This window comes from Cynocephalus volans, chromosome 15, assembly GCF_027409185.1.
Source record: "Cynocephalus volans isolate mCynVol1 chromosome 15, mCynVol1.pri, whole genome shotgun sequence".
Classification (NCBI taxonomy): domain Eukaryota; kingdom Metazoa; phylum Chordata; class Mammalia; order Dermoptera; family Cynocephalidae; genus Cynocephalus; species Cynocephalus volans.
Genome location: NC_084474.1, coordinates 36,145,730 through 36,167,855, shown reverse-complemented (window position 1 = coordinate 36,167,855; position 22,126 = coordinate 36,145,730). Strand labels below are relative to the sequence as shown.

Below are 22,126 nucleotides of genomic sequence, written 5' to 3'. Positions count from 1 at the left end.
ACCTGTGGATCCCACATTCATGGATTCAGTCAAGCACGGCTCTAAAATATTAAGGATAAAACCCTCAAAGATAAAAAATAACAATATAACAACAAAAAATAATACAAATTAAAAAACAGTACAGTATAATAATTATTTACATGTTATTTAGATTGTTTTAGGTAATATAAATAATCTAGAGATGATTTAAAGTATACTGGAAGATGTATGTAGGTTATATGCAAATACTGTATCAGGGTATTTTATATCAACATCCATGGATTTTGGTATCTGAGGATAGTCCTGGAACCAATCCCCTACAGATACTGAGTGATGACTGTATATTGACTTGCCAAGTACGTACATTGTGTCATTTAGTCTTCAGGATAACCCAGTAGAGTGAGTGGGTGGTGAGATAACCCTAGATAGAGAGAGAGGCTCAGATAAGTTAAGTTCTGAGGTCACAAACCTCTCAAAATGTGGAGTCAGGATTTGAAGTGAGGTCTGGCCAACAATGGAATCAGTCTTTTTATCCTGCTCTCTACATATCATAAGATTCTCTGAAATGTGCTCGTGGCAGAGGATAACCCTTAGGCTTTTTGTTTTTTTGATTATGCACATTATGATATATCATTATCATAATGCAGTTTTGTTTCCAGGTATAGGGAGGAGCAAGCTTCTAGTAGCAGATTCCAAACTGTTCTCTGTCTTCTGTATTCAGTCCCATCTGCTGAGCGAGGGAGCTTAGGAGTCGTTTTACAAGCTAATCTTTAGCAGTGGGGCAGACTGCATTCCACATGATGGCACTTGGGTGCCCACTCTTTTGGCCCATTTTCTCTCCTTATAAGTTGGCTGGGGGAAAACATGCAGGAAACTGTTCTTTGACTGTATTACCATAAACTGTGTTTGTTCTTGGTATTTGATTTTGACGGGGTAAGTAAAAATGCCTGAGCATTCACTTCCACAATGTGGGGATATTAACCTTTTTTTGTAGGTACCATATTTTTTTTTGGTTTTTTGTTGTTTTGTTTTCATTTTTCCCTTCTCTAATTCCCCAGTAGCTGGGAAGAGGGAGGTGGTAAATTATACCTTTTCTTTATAGCAAATATCACACTAGTATAATATGAAGTCTTTTATATACTATGTTGAGCGTCCAACAAGTCCTTATTTGGTAGCTCTACAGACATGCAAAATAACGAAAAATTCTTTATGCCCATAAGATTTGTTTGGATAATAAAATACACATGGGCTGTACCTGTCCCAACCCAATTCTTGTTTCTGGCCCCTTTTTAGGAGATGAAGTTGTAAAAAGCATCTGAGGAATTTGATTTCATTTCTCCTTTGTTTGGCTTACGTGGAAAGGGAAGGAACAAGGGTATAATTTTTTCAGACTCCAGCTCATTTTCATTTTTGTTCCATGACTGTTTTTAGCCTGTACTCTCATCCCTTTGGCCCTGCCTTTAACAGGCCTCTGTCTTTCCGGCTAGACTGGGGCACTGCAGAAGATTCTGCCTGAAATGATGGTTAAGTATAAGATGATATGATATTGCTGCTGTAGTGGTTATGAAGGATTTTAGAAGTTCTTAAAAATGTATTTTTTGAGAGTTCTTCAACAGGTGGTGTTTTAGTCTGTTTTGTGTTGCTATAACAGAATACTTGAGACTGGGTAATTTATAAAGAAGAGAGGTTTATTTGGCTTACGATTCTGGGACAGCTGCATCTGGCATGGGCCTCAGGCTGCTTCTACTCATGGTGGAAAGTGGCAGGGAGCCAGTGAGTACAAGCAGATCACATGGCAAGAGGAAGCAAGAGAGAGAAAGAAGGTGCCAGGGTCTTTTTAAGCAACGAGCTGTTGCGGGAACTAATAGAGCGAAACTCACTCATTAATCCCCGCTCCCCCAGGGAGAGCATTAATTCATTCATGAAGGATCCGCCCCCATGACTCAATCAGTTTCCAACACTGCCACATTGGGGATCAAATTTCCACTTGAGTTTTGGAGGGGACAACACATCCAAACTCCATCAGGTGGTGACCACTGCACTTGGAATAATTGATATTAGAAAAGGTTAGCTGACTTTTCGCTGCTCTCTTTGTTTATAATTTAATATAGATACAAGAAGACATCTGAAACTTTGTCCCAGGCTGGACAGAAGGCTTCAGCTGCTTTTTCATCTGTAGGCTCAGTCATCACCAAAAAGCTGGAAGACGTAAAGTATGTCCTCATTTTTCCTTGCTTATTAAGTAGCTGAGACAAATTAAAACGTTACCATGATTGCTTTTGTTTCCTGACTTCATCTCTTCTGTTTGAGTGAAGGAGGCTGCTCCTTCAGACCACTCCTGAAATGCTTGCCTAAATGCTTCTAGCTTCATAGCATTCTAACTTCAAAACAGTCATCTTATGAAGCCACTTAAGTTTGTTGAAAAATTCTGGTTGTGAACTTTGGTGAAGTCTTTTTAGTCCTTGATCATACAGGGTAAGTATGTCTCTGGGGTTGCAAATTCGTGATTGTGAGCAGAGCCTGGTGTCTTACTGGGGATAAGTACAGTACAGGAGCATCTAGTGCACGCTTGGATTGAGACCTGGCTTCACTTTCTGTATGTGACATTTTTATACATGATGTCATCACAACATGCTTATTTGTGAACTGATTTGTACTAACCTGCAAGCTGTATCTGCATTCATGCCTAGGTCCAAATCTTGTTTTTGACCTGTTGTTTTTTATTTGCATTTGTATTTTAGATTAATCTGTAGAATTTTCCTTGCCCTTTTGATAAAACCACTTCACAGTGCTTTTGTGCTACTCTCCACCCATGTGAATTAGAATAGTGCTGAAAATGACAAATGTGGTTTTAAATCAGCTGTGCTTCTCTTGGCATGCAAGATTTGTGTTTTTTAAAAAATGCTCAGATTGCATGACTTTGTGTTTTTCATTTGTGGGGAAAGTAGATTTTACAACCAGAATTTTGTTGGTTGAGAGGTTTGGTCAATCAGTGTTTTATAACTTTGTACCAAAAGAACTAAATTGCTTGCTCATTATATTTGAACTGTCCTCATTCTAAGCATAATGTAATAAACTTATCTTTTTTTGAGCTATTTTGACAAAATTATATATATGTTAGGTGCTCTCATTTCTTTTTACGCTAAGTTGTGTAGCACTGTAGAGCCCAGGTAAAAACATTATATAACTTTTTAAAAGTAGGTTATTTAATTGTTTTAGATTTATCAGAACTTCCTTTCTTTTTTAATGCTTACTCTGGCTTCTTACAGATTGCAAGCCTTTTCACATTCCTTTAGGTAAGGAGAGTTTGAAGCACCACTGCAGTCTAGCAGTTGTGTAAGACAAGTGCGCTAAGATTAGAATATTATGCCATGTTGGATGGTGATGTTTGTCCACTACGTAATTTTTTCACATTTGCAGTATTTTTTCTCAGTGTATTCCTAATTTCAAGGGAGGGTTTCTTGTATACCATGGGTAATGGATAAATTAAAAGAACAATCTTACACTGGTTCAAGGGATATGGAAATGATTTTGATGTTTCTTTTTTACTTTTATTACTTTTTTGTAAAAAGAAGCAGCTTTACCATGGCATGCAGAATTCCTCCCTTTTAATGTCTGACTTTGTTTGTTTTTGATGCTTTTGTTTCTTTGGTGCTTTTGTAAGGATGTTGGAATTCTTCCCCTGGGTCTCATTATGGAATTGTAATAGACTGCATATGTACTGCCTCATGTTAGTCTCTGTCTTATATGGGTTACTCTAGTCTTTTTTTAAAATCTTGGTAAAATATACATAAGATAAAATTTACCATTGCTCTGTACTTTTTAATACTTGATTTACTAGCTTATAGTTTTTACTATTTTATTATTTCTTTACAGTAGTCATATTCTTTAACTATGCATGCAAGGCAGTTTCATGGTCTGCAAAAAGAGAAAGCATATTAGGCCAAAAGAGAAAGCATATTAAGAAGACGTTAGCCCAAACCTGCCTTATAGAAAGAGACTTCATAATGTTGAGCAAATCTCTCTTTTCTCTCTGATGCAGCATCTCACAATTATCCAGTTAGTTGTTGGAGGAAACTCCGGTGGAAGAAGGTCTTTAGATTGTAAGCAGGAAGGATAACATAGTAGTCTCCATCTCTGTTCCTATTAATGCAAGCTTTCTCCTCAAGCAATCAATTGCTGCGGTCTTACTATTTGTCATCTTAAGTAAGCAAACAGGCACTTATAGCTCTTGTCTTGGTGACACTTAGCCCTGGAAGTGAAAGTAAATCATACGGATATATAAATTCTAAATGTTGAACTATTTAAAGCTAAAATTATGCTTTAAAAATAGTCAGGTAACCATGATAGGAGGTGATTGTATATCTTTGGTGTTCAATTAAAAGTGGCCTGGGCTGAGCCCGTGGCGCACTCGGGAGAGTCTGGCGCTGGGAGCGTGGCGACGCTTCCACCGCGGGTTCAGATCCTATATAGGACTGGCCGGTGCACTCACTGGCTGAGTGCCGGTCATGAAAAAGACAAAAAAATAAATAAATAAATAAAAGTGGCCTAAGTGCCATAGGTAACTGAATACACATTCAGTCACAGAATCCATTCTGCTAATATCACAGTGTTTACTGTGAGTGGGTCCTGAGGATATAACCGTAGTCTGGTGTGCTTATTTTCTACACATATCTGGTAAGCATTGACTCATGCTTTCAACATTTTGAGAGAAACTTTAAAAGAACCTTCTTAATTTCAGTTGGTGCTAGTGTTGAACAAATTTTTATTGTTAATAATAACATACTATAACGAGTTAGTAGTGTAGTTGGTCTAATATTTTTTATATATTTAAGAGGACTAATTAATAAAGCCTAATTAACTTTCCTTTATTCCCAAAGAGAATTTCTCCTTTTTAAATATGTTTCTTCATGTACACCTCTAGATATTTTTCATTTGTTTTGGGCTCCTTAAAGTCATTCCAGAAAATTCCTTTTTGCTGAAAATTTCTACTACCTAGTGGGGAAAGAAATGATCTCTTTTGTTGGAAAGAGAATATCTTTTGATTAGAATTTGAAACACTTCAATAAACTTTTCTACCTTTTATGACCATATTCCCAATTTTAGTTAACAAAATTGTTTATGCATTCAAAACTATTTATCAAGTGCTAACTATATGCCTGGCATTGTTCTAGACTGTAGGGTTGGAGCTAACAACCAAAATAATAACTGGGACTGACCTTTGAAAGCTTTAAGAGAATATAATGTAATATGAAGTAGTTGTTAATTTGTGTTTCAGTTAAAGTCATCTGTTATAATAATAATAATGGCTAACAGTTATTTGCCAGGCAAGACTATATATAGTACCTCTGAAGTAGGTGCTATTATCGTTTTGATATAACAGATGAGGAAACTGAGCCGTAGAGAGGTTAAGTGACTTCCCCAAGGTGGCACAGCAAGTGTTAAGTGGCTGCTGGTCAGGATTTGAACATGGCACAGCCTTGTTCTGGAGCCTGCGCTGTCCCCCTGTGCCTCCCCAGGACAATGACAGTTTAAGACAATGTCTCTTTGGACAGTGTTACTTTGGACAGTAATTGCTGTTATCCCCTACATCAAGAGATTGTTGTGAGGGAGATCACTCTTAAAAGCATGCCTGGCACACAGTAAGCATCCCACCATGTTAGCCACGAACTCTTCCCTGTCCTCCTGCACCTGCTACTCCTTCTTTCCTCTCCTCCTCCCTGTACCCCTCCCCTCTTTTTATTATTAGAGATGAAAAGATCAAATAAATGTGTAAGAAACAAAGAAAATTTTAAAAGTCAATTCACCTTCTTAATAGATATGAGATTGAGAAGTACTTAGTGAGTGAAAATCAGTTGCCGTCTGATTTTTTTCTCAGTGTGTTTTGAGGAATCCAACTTTACATTTTTACTTTGATTACAGATTAATGTATTTGAGGGTTACAAATTGAGGTGGAAAATTTTTAACAAAATTTGCTTTGTTGATGCTAACTGATCCTTACAACCTGTCTATTAGAGATGATTCTGGTCCAACAGCACATGGCTTTTGACTTTTGAAGGTTTCCATATTATATTTAAATTTGAATGAAATTGGAGATGATATGTGAGTTGAGGCAGCTTGAAGCCTTGTGTGACTTTCAATAGAGTAGTTTGACTACAGACGAGTTACCAGCAGAGTTGAATTTCATCTAAATACGGATTATAGAGAGGATCACATAGTTGGATGGAATTGAAACTGATATGTGTTGCTTGTTCTTCCTACTAAAATGGCTGCCTCAAAAGCAAAGAGACCTTCACCTTGAATCTGTTTCCATTAACCGATTTCATTCTCTGTTTAGTGGGTGTATTTTTTATCTTTTTTTGTTGTGAAACATAACACATACCTATAAGTGCTCAAAACTAAATTCAACTCAGTGATTTTCCACAAAATACCATCTTATTCTAATAATTTTCTTGCTTTTCCTTACATATTACCACTTAAACATGTTCAGTTGGTGTGTGCTAGTTAAAGGGGCATAGAACCCACTGAATGCCCACTGGAGGAAGTAATTGCTTACATGGGTGCTTAGGGACATGGACTAGAATTAGCCATGAATTTCTGAAATTTGCATGCACTTTATCCGTCTATTTCCTCATTTTGTTGATACTAGAAAATTCAGTGTGTGAGTCTCAAGGACAGCAGTTTATCATGTTTGGTCGTTTTTCACCTTCTTTTGCCAGAATTTGATAATTTCTGCCAAAATGAATGTTCTAGCAAAGATTCTTTTGATTATTAGGAACAGAAATTATGTTAGTTAGCTCAACTAAAATGGGGAATGTGTTGTGCAAAATTCTTTTGTAATTCAAGGAGAGGAAAGGAAGCAATCCCTGCCCCCCCGCCTGCTGACTGGAAAACTTAGAAATCGAGGTAGTTCTAGAAACCAAGAAACCTGTTCCTCTCCCACCCTGGCATGTTCCCCACATTGTCATCTCTCCCTCATTTCCTCTACCATTCTCTGTGTGTATATTTGATTCTTTGGAAACTTTGATTCTTTCTTTGGCTTCCTCTGTGTTCTTGCAGCTTTTACCTGGTCCCCCAAAGTACTCCTCAGCATTTAAGTGTATGTGACTTTCTAGTTCAAATACTTACCACTAACTGATCCAGTAGTGTAATGTCCTAATTACAGTATGGTAGGATAAGAATCTTAATTATTTCAACTCCTTTTTTTTTTTTTTTTTTCCTCAGTTCAAATGCTTTGCAGATCACCGGGAGGTTAGCTGTGGTGGGTGGTGACTTGTGGCAATGTGGCTGTTCTAAGGGTCTGAGGAAGGGCAGGTGATGATTGGAGTTCTGGTATTATAAATTTAGAAGGATGTTTTTCATTAAGCTCTGCCCTTCAAATATGGGACCAACACAGTGTGAGGGATGAAGAAAAGAATTAGCTAATTCCTCCCAGAATAGATTATAGTGTTATATCTAAGGTATTGACTACCACTGTAGGATAGAGAGAGAATGCCAAATTACATGGATCTTTTTCTGTGTTATGTATGATACCAAGTACAGAGATGTTCAAATATTTTATTAACTATCTTGATTACACAAAATGCCATCATAGTTTGATGTATGTCAGCATCATATTCCATATTATTACATTTTAATGCAAAACTAGATTTGAAGAGCTACATTCAAAACATTATCAGTTGTAACAATCAAGTCTTTGAGAAAACTAAATCATAAACACAAAATATTTAAATATAATTGAGAATAAATAGGTTGGACTATCCACCTTACCCAAAGGAAAGATTATTTACCAAAAAAAGCTATGCCAGTGATCAAAATAATATACACATAGTGCTGATATCAGCAGAATACAATGATTTTACCAGCCCAAGAATTAAGGTACTCTCATCTTGTGAGGTGGTCTCTACGGGAGGTTGCTAAGAGTAGATAATCTTGAACCTGAACAGACAGTGAGTGAGAAATCGGTCCTAGGAAGATCAGGACCCAAAAGTTGTTTGAATGGCCTTTAAGAACATTTAGTTTAATGTGATGAAGTACAACTGTCTCTTATTAGAAAACTGATACTGTTACCACTAAGGCGTGATACATAATTTTAAAATTATTTTAACTCATTAAATAGGCGATTTATTTTGGAACCTTCTTGTTCCAGCCTGGAAACGTGTATCTGAGAGAAAGTTCGTTGGCTGCAGGAGCCCTTCCCTGGCCTTGCTTGTGTGTGTGTGTGTGTGTGTGTGTGTGTGTGTGTGTGTGTGTGTGTGTGTGTGTGTGTGTGTGTGTGTGTGTACATGTATGTGTGTGCACTTCATTTTTGAGGGGAGGCGATGAATTAGGAGTTCTGAAGACCCAAATTCCATTCCTGATTCTGCTGTGACCTTGGGTAAATCATTTAACCTCTGAGCCTTGATGCTATATGCCTTACAGATCCAGGTGAAAGCATTTTACAGTTTTCAAAATGTTATAAAACTGCAAGGTTGTATCATTAATAACTACTGGGATTAAATTGGCTCATGAATAAAAGTAAATTATGTTGGAATAACTTCGATCCCCTCCACCTCAAAAAGTAGATAATTCTTCATGGTGCTGAAAGAATAAAGCTCCTAGAAAGCTAAGTTTTATTGGCTTTTTGTCATGTTGAATCACCACTGTACTAACTTCATTTCTATCTCTTTTTAATGCTGCATCTTAGTATACGCTCCATTCAGCATTCAATTAGCATGCCTGCTATGAGGTAAAGTATATTTTTACAAAATGTAGTTGGTCTTATACTTTCTTATTATTTAGATATTTAACCTGAACTGTTCTGAAGAAGGGAACTAGAATTCTGTTCTAAACATTCTATTCTAAGCTGTGTTTAATACTGTAACCGTGTGCAGGTACTCTTCCTATGATGTTGGGATGGGTGCAAGAGATCCATTAAATGTTTGTGATTTTTTTAAAAAAAGAATTATTATTTTATTTTGTGATACTTTATGTTTTTTCCTATCTGAAGTCTGTTTACTTGACAAAGTGAGCACTCCTTGTCTAATAAACCTCTTTGCGTGGGTGTAGGTGTCTCACCCCCTTGTCTACATTAGCTTTAGTTACACTCCCCTTTCCTTCCATCTTCCCATGTTCACCTCCGTTATCCCAGTGTGACATTTGGAGGCAGCTGTGATTTCATTCTATTATCTGCGCGCATCACTAAGCACTTGCAATTCTTTATTACCTCACCTAACCTCTCCAGAGAGGCAGAGGATTAACAATATATGCTTGGCTTAAACGTCAGTGTACATTGGAATCGTCTGGAAGGCTTGTTAAAACCCTGCTTGCTGGGCCCCACCCCTGGAGTTTCTGATTCTGTAGAGCTGGGGCGCGACCTGAGAATTTGCATTACCAAGTTCCCCAGAGCTGCTGATGCCTCTGGTCTGGGGGCCACACTTCTAGAACCACTGGCTTGCACTATTCTGCCATCACCACAGTGGGAAGGAGGAAACCCCTCACTCCCTTCTTTGCCTTTTTCATCTCGGTAGCAGGAAGAATTTAAGGTGAGGTGGACAGGATAAAAGCTTTGGAAACCCATGTGTGAGGGACAAAGGCGTGGTGATCCTCAGTAAAGTGGATGAAAGTAAAGATGCCTGTGAGGGTTTCCCGCAGGCTCTCAGTGCCGAAGCAGGCAAAGCCAAGTTTCTGTGCTCCTCCCTTCCTTTCCGCGTCTCCTTTCCGTCTTTTATTATGCTTCTCTCTGGGAATTAGGATCCCTCATAAGGAATCTCATGTGGTCTGCTTGTCCTGCTTAAGTGATGTGGGTTCTTGTAGGAATCCTGCCAGGCAAGATGTGAGTTTAAAGAGTTCTAGAGCATAGCACCTTAACCAAAATGAAACTGCTTTAATGGTGGCATTTTCCTGTACCATAAGTTGCTTGGGGAAGTGACAGAATTGATGTTTTAACAGTTTTGTTCCCTGTCCTCACAAATGTACCTGAATGCATCTGTATCGCTGTGTCTAAGAGTGGCTCTCTGCATGGAATCAGAAGCATACACATAGAAATATTAGTTTAAAAAAAAAATTACTTTAGAAATTGATAATCTTACATAATATTTATTTGTGTATATGCCTGCACACATACAATGCAGATAAATATATCTGTTCTTTTGCTGATTGAGAATAATGGTGAAGATGAATACAGTCAATTAATGTTTTCAGAATTGTTGGGGTTTTTCAGTGTTTGTAATTTTACTATTGTTTTTCTTTTCTCACTACAGAAACTCCCCTACTTTCAAATCCTTTGAAGAAAAGGTCGAAAACTTAAAGGCAAGTACAGAGATGAACATGGTCTTTGTGATACGTTGCTTGGGGCCTTAACTTTCTTTGATGTGGGTAAATCATTAATGTTAGTATTTCCTTCTAAAAATATTAAAGAACTTTAAGAACTTTACTCTTTATGTTATTAATGGACATTTAAGGTGTTATGTACTCTTTTAAGCAATATTTTTTGAGTGCATGTTGTAGCGTGGCAGCGTGCTAAATGCTGAAAGGAGAAATACAATTTAAAAAAGCAATAGTACTTTAGAAATTTGTGCTGCTTTTTACTTTATTCATTTCAAATACTTTTGTAATTGGAAAGAATTTGATTTAATTCTATTGTAGATAATTAACAATATAGAAAAGCACAAAAATAAAAAAATTGGTCCTACCACTCAGAGGCAGTGATATATGTATGTAGTAGGACTCTGCTGTTAAACTTTAAAAAAGAATTCACCATACATCATAAACTTTTTCCTGTATCATTAAATATTCTTCAGTATTATGTTTAGTGGCTGCTTGTATATGCCTTATAATGGATATTGTTTGCTTAATTATCAATTATTGGATACTTTTATGATTATAATGATGGCATGGTGATTATCATTGATTCATTTAAAAAAAATTTTTTTGATTTCATTGGAGGTGAGCATTTTCCCAAAATGATTTGGTTTATTGATTTGTAAATTGTTTCATCTTCAAGATTATATTCAAAACTGCAAAATCACAAACAGGATCACAGGTGATCGCACAAGTCATCTAGTTTCTATCCACTGCCTCTGTACTTTCTCTGTAGAGTTTATACGAAGCCCATATGTTCATTTCTTCCTAACCTAAGACTAATAATTATAGGGAATATGTTTTTAGGATTAAAACTTAATATCTTAAATATTTTTATGTAAATCAGCTTAAAAACCAATATTCACTTTAGTCTTTCAGAAACGTTAACTGAGTACTTATTTTAAAATGAGTCTTTTAAAAATTACACAAGCAAGGTACCTTTATTGAAAGAAAATCAAACACTGTACAGTGATCTGGATCTTTTTTTCTTGCACATACAGACAGTAATACACACCTTTTTTGTTTGTACACTGATATACGAATGTTTTTCAAAAAGGAGTCATACTATACATGCTCCTATAACTTGTTCATTCAACCCTTCACTGGCAGATCCTCTGTGAACCCATGGGTGCAGGGATCCATTCTTTTTGCTCAATGAACAAGGACTAGAACAGTCCTTGGCACATTGCTCAGTAAACATTTGATGATTAACAAATATATCATAGTCATTCTTCTAGCTCACTTTGAAACCTGCTTTATTCTTCTTAACGACAAGTCATATGTTTGAAAACACACTGTACATTGCTGGAAATCAAGGCTTACTACAATTCAGTTCTCAATATTGTTAGGACTGTAATAGTCTCTCCTTGAAATCTGCCCTAAGCGTTAATTTTTGATATGGCTAGTTGGAAAAAATGTTCTTTTGACTTTGAAGATGAGAAATTTTCAGGTCATGTACCATATACTATCCTCCTGGGTATACTTATATTTAGACTATATAAACTGTGATGAAATTTACTTTTAAGGAACCACTCAGATAAAAAATATATGCAATTTAAGAAAGGTGTAGTGTTTGTTAAACAGATATCCCCAATGGGAATCTGTAAAATATAGTTGTGTGCTTAGGATATAATTTTGCTAAATTACATTTATATTCAGTTAAACATATAGGGTCTACGTATACTACATTAGATTTTGGGGTTTTAAAAAACAATTTTAAACTTTAATTTTTAATTTAAAAATATTGATAACATATTTAAATTTTTTATTGAAACATAGTTGAATGTACATATCTGTGGGATAGAGAGTTGAATATCAATACCTGAGTGCAATGTGTGATGCTCAAATCAGGGTAATTAGTATTTTCAACATTATATAGTGTAATTGTTTTTCATGGCCTTTTATTCCCTCCCCCTCCACCTTTTCCACCTCTGGTAACCTATGTTCTGTTCTCTCCTTTTGAAAGTTCAGTGTATTATTGTGGTTATTGTATCTTTCTTTCTTTTTACAAATTTATTTCTTTATTTTTTAGCTCCCATTTATGAGTAAGGACATGCTGTAATTCTCTTTCTGTGCCTGGCTTATTTCACTTAACATAATTTTCTCTAAGTTCATCTGTGTTACTGCGAATGGCAAGATTTCATTCTTTTTTAGGGCGGAGTAGTATTCTGTTGTGTAAATATACCACATTTTCCTTACCCAGTCATCCAGTGATGGACATTTAGGTTGGTTCCAACTCTTGGCTATTGTAAATAGAGCTGTGATAGACATGGGAGTATCTATGGGAGACAAGGGAGCAGGTATCCCTTAAACATGATAATTTCCATTCCTTTGGGTTTATACCCAACAGTGGGATTGTTGGATCTTATGTCAGTTCTATCTGTAGCTGTTTGAGGAAGCTCCGTACTGTTTTCCATGATGGCTGCACCAATTTACAGTCCCATTAACAGTGTAGGAGGGTCCCCCTTTCTCTGCATCCTTGCCAGCATGTGTTATTCTCTGTCTTTTAGATCATAGCCAGTCTAACCGGGGTAAGATGACATCTCAGTGTGGTTTTGATTTACGTTTCCCTGATGCTGAGTGATGTTGAACAGTTTTTCATGTGTCTGTTAGCCATTTGTATATCTTCCTTTGAGAAATGCCTATTCAGCTCCTTTGACCATTTTTTAATTGGGTTGTTTTTTTACTGAAGTTGTTTGAGTTCCTTATATATTCTGGATATTAATTCTTTATTGGATACATAGTTTGCAAATATTTTCTCCCACTCTGTAGGTTGTCTTTTTACTGTTAACTGTTTCATTTGCTGTGCAGAAGCCTTTTAGTTTGATATAGTCCCATTTGTTTATTTTTCCTTTTGTTGCCTGTACTTTTGGGATCATATTCATAAAGTCTTTCCCCAGTTCTACTTACTGAAGTGTTTCCCATATTTTTTTTTTTAGGAGTTGTATAGTTTCAGGTCTTATGTTTAAGTCTTTAGTCCATTTTGAGTTGATTTTGGTATATGACGAGAGGTACAGATCTAGTTTCATTCTTCTACATATGGATGTCCAGTTTTCCCAACATCATTTATTGAAGAGGCAATCTTTTCCTCATTGTATGTTCTTGGTGCCTTTGTTTTCCCAACATCATTTATTGAAGAGGCAATCTTTTCCTCATTGTATGTTCTTGGTGCCTTTGTTGAAGGTTAGTTGGCTGTAAATATGTGGGTTGGTTTCCGGGTTCTCTGTTCTGTTCCTCTGTTCTAAGTATCTGTTTTTATGCCAGTAACATGCTGTTTTGATTACTATAGCTTTGTAATATAATTTGAATTAGGTAGTGTTATGCCTTTGGCTTTATTCTTTTTTTGCTCAGGATTGCCTTGGCTAGTCGGGGTCTTTTGTTGTTCTGTATGAATGTTAGGATTGTTTTTTTATTTCTGTGAAGAATGTCATTGATATTTTGATGGGGATTGCATTAAATCTGTAGATTGCTTTGGGTGGTATGGACATTTTCAAAATGTTAATTCTTCCAGTCCAAGAGCATGGAATAATTTCTTTCCATCTTTTGTGTCCTCTTCAATTTCTTTCACCAGTGATTTGTAGTTCTCATTGTAGAGATCTTTCACCTCGGTAAAATTGATTACTAGGTACCTTATCATTTTGGTGACTATTGTAAATGGGCTTGCTTTCTTGATTTCTTTTTCTGCTAGTTTGTTGTTGGAGTATAGAAATGCTACTGATTTTTGTGTGTTGACTTTGTATCCAGCAAATTTACTCTAAGAGTTTTTTTGTAGAGTCTTTAGGCTTTTCTGTATATAGGATCACTACATTAGATTTTGGATTGATTTCTTTATCTATGATTATTGAGTATTTGCTATGTGCCAGGCAATGAGTATTGTGCACTGGAGATACCATGGTGAGTAGGTAGATGTAGATCCTTTCTGCAAGATGTTTAGTCAGTTAATGGCCAATGAAAATAAAATGAGGTCAGGGCTATGGCAGAGAAGGTTGAGGGTTCAGTGAGGACAAGTAGCAGGAACCTCCCCTCACTTGACAGGAGGGAATGTCAGGGAAGGCCTCTCAGAGAATGCAGTAATATAAATGGAGGCGTTTAGACTGAGGGGAATGTTTGACCCTTGGGGGCTTTTTTGAGGAACACTAAGAACTTCACTGTGCTACAGGGTATTGAGTAGGGGGAGAAGCTACAGAGATGGGCAGGCCACATTAAAGAATTTGGACTTACGGCAGTGGGAAGCCATTGAAGGATTTTAAACAGCCCAAATGGTTGTGCAGTTTAGAAAAATCACTGGCTTCCCTGTACCTCTACGGGGAGAAAGACTGAGACAGGCAGATTAGTTGGGAGGAGGGAGTTGTAATCCAGGCCAAAGATGATGGTGAAGTGAAATAAGGTAGTGCAGTGGGACAAAGTCTAGAGATGTTTAGAAATTAGAAATGGCAGAAACAAAAGTGATTGATTGGATGAGGAACAAGATGGGGAAGGGATCAAAGACAACTGCCAGGACTCTGGCCCGGGCAACTAGGTAGTTGCTACTGCCATGTAAAATAATAAAAAGAGAAGGGGCCAGTTGTGGGAGAAGGAGTTTGGTTTTAGACATAGTGAACTGCAAAGTGTCCTAACATTTTCTTATGATTAAGTAATGTGTTTTAATAAATAAACAGTGGATATAAATTATGCAAATTTCTCAAATAATTCAAACATTTGGATGGGAGACCAAAAAGAATGAAAAAAGAATGAGGAAATTTCAACTAATTCCAATTGTTAACGAGTCTCCGGCCAGTCAGTTAAGATTGAGTCAAGTTCAGACCCTCTATGAGCTTTGTGCATCCTTGGTCACTGACTGGTTTCTTAATTTTAATGGCCCTGTTGGTCAGTTGTGAGATGTAACACAGTGACATGGTACATCAGCATTGAGAGGGATGAAGTGACATGTTACATATAAGGGTTTTGAAAAGCATAAAGTATTATACAAATGTAAGGCAGATATAGTCATTCAAACAAATGTTTATTGACAGAATTTCAGGTCAAATGGTTGGAGTAGTTCTTCACAAACTGTAATGCACACATGAGTCACCTGGAGATTTTGTTAAATTATAGACTTCAGTTCTGTAGTTGGGGTTGAGTGGGTGAGGAGGTGTCTGAGATTCTTCATTTCTAATAAGCTTCCGGGTGATCTGTAGGTCCTTGGATCACATTTTAAGTAGTAAAGGGTTAGATACATGGGAAAAATACATGTATTTCTTTCCTTTGTTGTACTCAATAATATTTCTTGAAAGAGTGTAGCTGAATGAACAATTTGATGCAGTACAAAATGTTATCCAAGTATAAAAAGAGTTCAATAGATATTTTAGAATAATAGGTCTCACAGAGTTCTTTAGGTAAATTTCCCTGTGAAGAACAATTAGTAGATATGGGAGTAAAAGGAGGAGCAGAATTTACCAATCTGAATATTTCAGCAAGGAAGAATGCGTAAGTTTTACTCGTTTTAAACCACAATGAACATTACAACAGTACCAAATTCCATACATGTATAATAATTACTGAGCTATTGGGTTCCTGATTTGTTTTTGAAGGTAAAATTAGAGTTACTTTATGCAGAGTCAGCTAATTTTACATTTCATGATGTCTTCCTTTTTTTGAACTTTTTTAAAAGTCTAAAGTAGGGGGAACCAAGCCTGCTGGCGGTGATTTTGGAGAAGTCTTGAATTCAGCTGCAAATGCAAGTGCCACCTCCACGGAGCCTCTTCCAGAACAGACAAAGGAGAGCCTGTGAGATTCCTACCTTTGTTCTGCTACCCACTGCCAGATGCTGCAAGCAAGATCCAAGCACATCATGTCAACACTCATTGCCGTGAATTTCTACCAGATGTGCTTTTATTTAGCTTTACATATTCCTTTGACCAAGTAGTTTGTGGGTTAAACAAAGTGAAAATATCTTCACCTCTCTTCCTGGGGAAACACCCTGTAATGTGCACTTAAGGCCCTTTATTTAGGACACACTATTATAAAAATACTTGTAGTACCTGGGGACACTCACTAGAATGATCTCATAAGTAGCTGCAGTTTATCATAGTTGCTTTCCTACTTTATAAAATTGCTCTGGATCTGGGATACCAGTTTGATCTTTTCTTTTTTCTTCTTTGAATCTCTGTATGTTTGATTCCTAACTAAAATTGTTCTTTTAAATTTTCTGAATCCTGGTTATTAAAAGTTTTGGTATCATTTTCTTTACCTTCAAGGCAAGAAGTGCCAGCTACAAAAAGATATTTTTAAATAAACATTGTTTTGCTTTAAGGTACATATCTTGTGTATATGAAAACACCAGATTAAAGTAAACAGCTCTATATACAGTTTTAGTATTGTAAGTGACACTATGTACAGTAATTCAAACAATTAGGTGACTTGAGAGTGGTACTCCCCACAACTTTATCGCCATTTATGACAGTAATCATTTCAGTGTGCTGGTTATTATGCCACTTACATCAACTTATTTTTTACCAGATTAAAATTTTAATTTCAGAGTAAATTGACAAAATAACATTCTGAATCAAGTAGATTGTATTATCAGTAGGTTGAAATGTGAGCACTCTCATCAGTGTTCCAATTCAAAAGCCTGAAAGTTTTGTTGTAGGTCTAGAGAGCTGTAAAAATGCTAAAATCAATCATATAAGGGAAACATTTCTGTCCTCATGTAGTCCATTTATTACCATTTAAAGTAAGCACACAAAGTTATATGACTAATATAACTTGAAAATTTTTTATACTAAGGGGTTGGTGATAACTCTTGAGGATGTAATGCATTAATAAAAATGAACTCATCATTTTCTACTTGTTTTCAGTGTGTTAGAAATTATAAAGTGATACTTTAGACATTGCCCCTACATTGAAAGCTGAGGGTTGGGGCTGAATGAATCAAAGCCTGTGGATATATCTGTGTAGAGGCTGAGGTACTCTCTTAATTATAACTAGTTACTCATTGCCACCACCTTTTCCTTATGCTGTGTATGTTTGTGGCCTACAAGGCTGTATTTGTTATTTATCAAGTTGTGCTTTTTATTGTTTATGCCAAATGTTGATTGCCTAGCTTGGAGTGACCTAAAGCATTTTTTAAAAGCATGAATAGATTTACTTCAGGATAAATTATCTTATGAAAACCAAATTTGAAAAGCCACTAGTGTTGATTGTTATAAAATAACATGCTGCCGTTCTTGATTATTAGAGCTTTTGTTAGCACTTTGGATGCAACTGAAACTATGCTCTATTACATGTGAAAGCTTAATAAATTCTATATATCAGTAGTATAGGTCTTAATTTTTATCATGAGACCAATGGTCTGGAAATAACTAATTGTGTTAAAGAATCAACTGGTGTCTGTGTTTAAAAAAAAAAAAGGCAGATTTTTACCAACTTTAAATCACTGCTTAATGGTATTAGATTAACATATTATAATTTCCTTCTAGAGGCTTTATGGCAAAGGTTGTTGAATCATTGTCCCAGAGGAATGGATCTGTAGAAATTTGTCTTTTCGTAGAAATATTGTGGTTACTCAACATGTGTTAAATTATTTTTCTTACCAGTCAGTCTTTAATTTTTTTTATTCCAACATCATTTTTTCATTACATTGTTTGTTGGGTGTCCTGCCCTGTTACTATATGTTCAGCAAGGCAAAATAGAGTGAGATGGCAATTTCTTTAGTTGAATGAAATATCCTCAAGTCTCTTTACTGCCGATAGGGGGAAAAATGATAGAAATGGGGTGGGAAGTAGGATGGTGTTTGTGGATGGGTATTGGGGATGGTTGTGAAAGAAGAAATTGGAAAATCACTTTTCCAGATATCTACTTGCATTTAATCTGTAGTAAAGTACTCTGCCTCTTAAAAGAAGTAGTGAAAAGGGTGCGGATGAATCTAGAAAAATAAACATTGATTTAGAAATATTATTCAAAATGTTCTTTGCAACAGATTCAATATTATGATTTCACAGATATTTAAGAAATTTGAAACAGTAATTAATAGGAATACTGGAAAGGTCCTGGTTACTCTATTTTGTTTTGTGTTTGACACTATAAGAAAACAGCAAGAGAGTGAAATTAGAGATATTTATGAAATCTCAGATATTTAAGGACTCAAAGTGTAACAGAAGAAAATATCCCTTTCTTACAAATAAGAATGTCTTTAATTTGTGGAGTTTGTGGGAAATAAAGCAAGAATTCTTATGCTTATGAGGCCAAAGTAATCAGTGGAAGAGAGTAGAACTCATTAATTGGATTATCATTTTAGCAACTCAAAGTAACTATTGAAATATAGAAAAAAACATTTAATTTGGATGGTTTCTGGATCTGTTAACCAACATATACACACTATTTTTTGTATAGTATTTGAAAACAATAAAAATTCTATAATTTGGGTATGGGTTCTTTCATATGTATTAACCTGTCTTTTGAGGAAAGGGGCAAGTCCATTATGCAACTTCTCTCCAAACCCTTCATATGCTAGATTATATTGAATCAGTGCATCAAGCCAAACTGAAAAAGCTACATGCTGGCTATAGGTATTCACTGACTATTGCTGCATATGTGCCAGAGGAGGTGCTGCATAAGGCGGTTTGTCAGAATCATGTGTCCATAGCTCTTAAAATCCAGATGAAATTTTTTTTTGCCAGTAGTGAAGAGACATTTGGTCATTGATGAGTTCTTATTTCTAGTGGCTGTCCCATTCTAATTGGATTAATTATAGAGACCATAATTGGGTCACAGTCAATGTAAAGTATTATCATTTTTAGGTAAAACTGCAAACCTTAGATTTCACAATTTGCATATTGTTCTGACTCTGAAATCAAAATGAACCAAAAGGCTTTTCACTCTTAGTTTGTAAGCCCTCAGAGGGCAGGGCCTGCATGTGCCTATCACCTGTCAGGATTTCATACTTAAATAAACGCTATTTGGTGACTAAAATTCTTGCCAACTCTTGTATGTAATTTTGATGTTATTAGTGAGGCTGGTTGGTATTGTGTTCATCTGGTGGTTTTCCTATCACATGGTAAAAGCCAAACAGTTTTGTTTTTTGAATATTTGTAAGTGGATGTGATATTTCACTTTAACACTCTCCAATTCAACATGCCATGTTTTCTGTGGTTTCTAGGATTCATTCTCTGTTCTTATTTTGTGGTGACTGTTTTTTAGTATTCCAACTCCTTAAGTGCTATTGCCTGTCCCTAGTCGTCTTCTATATGATCCCCTTAATGATCTTACCCATTGCTATGGCTGAAATGACTTATCTTTACAGTTATACTAATATCTCCTCAATCTGTATCTCTAGACCTGTTCGTCCTGGTTTTCACACACGGTTAAGAGGAATGAATTTCTAATCACCTCCTGATCACTTCCACCTAGCCACTAATAGCCACTATTCATTGAGCTTTCAGTAAGTACCCAGGCATTTTATACTCATTTCCTTTAATTCTTCACGCAGGGATATGGTGGTGTCACCATTTTATAGATGAAACCATGGCCAGCAGATGTGAAGCCAGGACTTGAACGGTTTTCTGTTCACTTTCCTTGCCATCTGCCATTACTAGTATTTTTGCAATGCATATTAACAATTTACAAGCCATAGGGGAAAAAAGGAGGCCTACATTTTTAATAAAGCAAGAAAGGTGTGGTTAGAAAAAGAATGCCATGAAGATGTGAAAACACTGCCATTACAGGTGATTTACTGTTGGCTCTTGTTGAGGCAAGAAGTCTGCAGATATCCTCTTGTTGACATGCTCAGTTCTTCACAATCCCTCTCATTTGATTCTTCTGATGCTCCACCAGAGGCAGAGAACTAAAGCATACACTGATACAAACTTTTGTTGTAAATTCAGGTGACTTTTGTTCTGTTCCTAAAAAATGTTTAATGTGAAAGTAACCTCCGATCTTCAAGTAAAATTGAAAGCTTCTAGAAGATATATCTTATTTATCCTGAGTAGTACAGCCCATCAATATATACATTTAAAAACAACAGGGTTTGTCCCCAAATGCCTGTTGTCACAATCTTTGAATTTATTATCTGGTTGCAGTAGGACATGAACATAACGCACATATTGAATTTTAGAGCTAAGACCTTAGTAAACGTATTTGTTCTGTCCACTCTGATGTAAAGGTTATAAAGCACTCTCTAAGCTTGGCACAGACGGTAACAGCTTGATTTTACAAGTGAGGAAATCAAACCAGCAACATTAAATTGGCTTGCCTAAGATAAGGATTATAGTCAAGACTGGAACTGAGTGTTCTCAAAGGCCACTGGTCATGCCTCTTACAATTTACCACACTTTCTTCTGAAAGGAATTGGAAATAGCAACAGCCATATCAAGTAACGCAATACTGTTTTAGGCAAGGGTCCGATAATGGTGAAGGGAAATGAACAGTTCAAGTGCCAAGAGGGAGAACTCACCTGGAGTAGAATTTATCTTAAGCCCCTTTCTGAATTTGTTAAGGATTACCCTACATTTGGCTAGTAATAATAAGTCTTGTGTGATTCATACAATTATGTACCATTCCAAAGTCACTTTAGTTCTAGTGTTCTGTACATCATCTATCCCATTTGTTTGAGAGCATCAGAAAGGTTTAAAATCTAGTCAAGGGCATTATTAAAATAGGGTCCGTGGTCATTTAAAAACAAAAACACCCTCTCAAAATACTTGCAAATGGACTGAGGTTTGTGCCACCTCCCTCCAAAATAACTGCGCATTAATATAAAACTGCTGGGTAAAAGATGAGGCTGGTAAACACATCCTCAGGTAGGATGTTAGGGTCTTGAAGAGGGCGGTCAAATTCTGGAAATAAACATGAGGGAGGGAGAAAACCAAGAGTAAGTATGGGTGCCTCTGGTTGTGCAATATTTAGGCGCATTCCGAAGTTTCTTAATTTCCTAGGAGAAGGGATAGTAGCTGTCTAGCGGTGACAAAATGTCTCAGAAAGATTACTATTTTTGTAAAGTGGGTGGACTGGATGCAGAAGTGGCAACGAAGGACAACCTTGGACCCAGGGCTTCACAAATGTTTACTGAATCCTCCTATGTCCCCAGAGCCAGGGATCCAGCAACTAAGTTCCTGCCCCCATGGAGTTTACACAGCTGGGAGAGCAGACACTAAAAATCATTTCAAGTAAACTATACGGCATGTTAGGAAGAACTAAATGGTATAGAGAAAGACAGGAGCCGGATAGTGTGAGCTTTGGCAACCAATTCCAAATACGGTAATCAAGGAGAACCTTATATTTGAGCGAAAACCCGAAAAATCTGGGGCAGCGACCCTTGCGGCCATCTAGGTGAGATACCCAGCTGCGGGGAATAGCAAGTGTCACATTACCAGGATTTACAGTAGGACAAGGTTAGCGCAAAACGTGGCGGTCCTCTCGCCACCAGCAATTTGGCCCATCAGCTTTAGCTGAAGTCTCTCCCGCTCCACACGCCCCTCCGGCACCGGATAGGCCACGCCGTCGGCCTGCAGTGCTCGGCGGCAGGTGGGCGGGCCTCTCGTCGCTCCGCCCCGTGACCCGCGCGCTTGCGGACGGGAGGCCAAAAGTCACAGGTAACGAAGGCGTCATGGCGGCTCTGTGTCGCACCCGTGCCGTGGCTGCCGAGAAACATTTTCTGCGAATGTTTCTCTTCTCCAGGACCGTCCGAGGAACAAGTACTGAGAGTGGCTCCGATAGCGGGAGTTCAGATTCCACGGAGCCTGGGACGCGCCCAGGCGGCTTCGCGAGCGCGTTACAGCGGCACTCGGAGCTGTGGCGGAAGGCGGAGCGCGGGCCGGTGAGAGGAGTTGCG

General features: G+C 37.1%; 1 protein-coding gene across 5 annotated transcripts in view; it reads left to right on the top strand.

Moving 5' to 3' along the window:
• TPD52 (tumor protein D52) overlaps positions 1-22,126 on the top strand; it is a 230,156-nt gene that overhangs the window by 93,422 nt on the left and 114,608 nt on the right. Inside the window, exons 4-8 of one of the 5 annotated variants that reach the window (XM_063079376.1) lie at positions 2,091-2,192; positions 3,249-3,275; positions 8,666-8,707; positions 10,221-10,269; positions 15,971-19,248. In XM_063079376.1, the coding sequence (XP_062935446.1) occupies positions 2,091-2,192; positions 3,249-3,275; positions 8,666-8,707; positions 10,221-10,269; positions 15,971-16,090 (340 nt within the window). In that variant the 3' untranslated portion in view covers positions 16,091-19,248. Of the gene's footprint in view, positions 1-2,090; positions 2,193-3,248; positions 3,276-8,665; positions 8,708-10,220; positions 10,270-15,970; positions 19,249-21,864; positions 22,112-22,126 lie in introns of those variants that run through there. The other 4 variants (XM_063079375.1, XM_063079377.1, XM_063079380.1 and 1 more) reach the window with 4 other exon arrangements.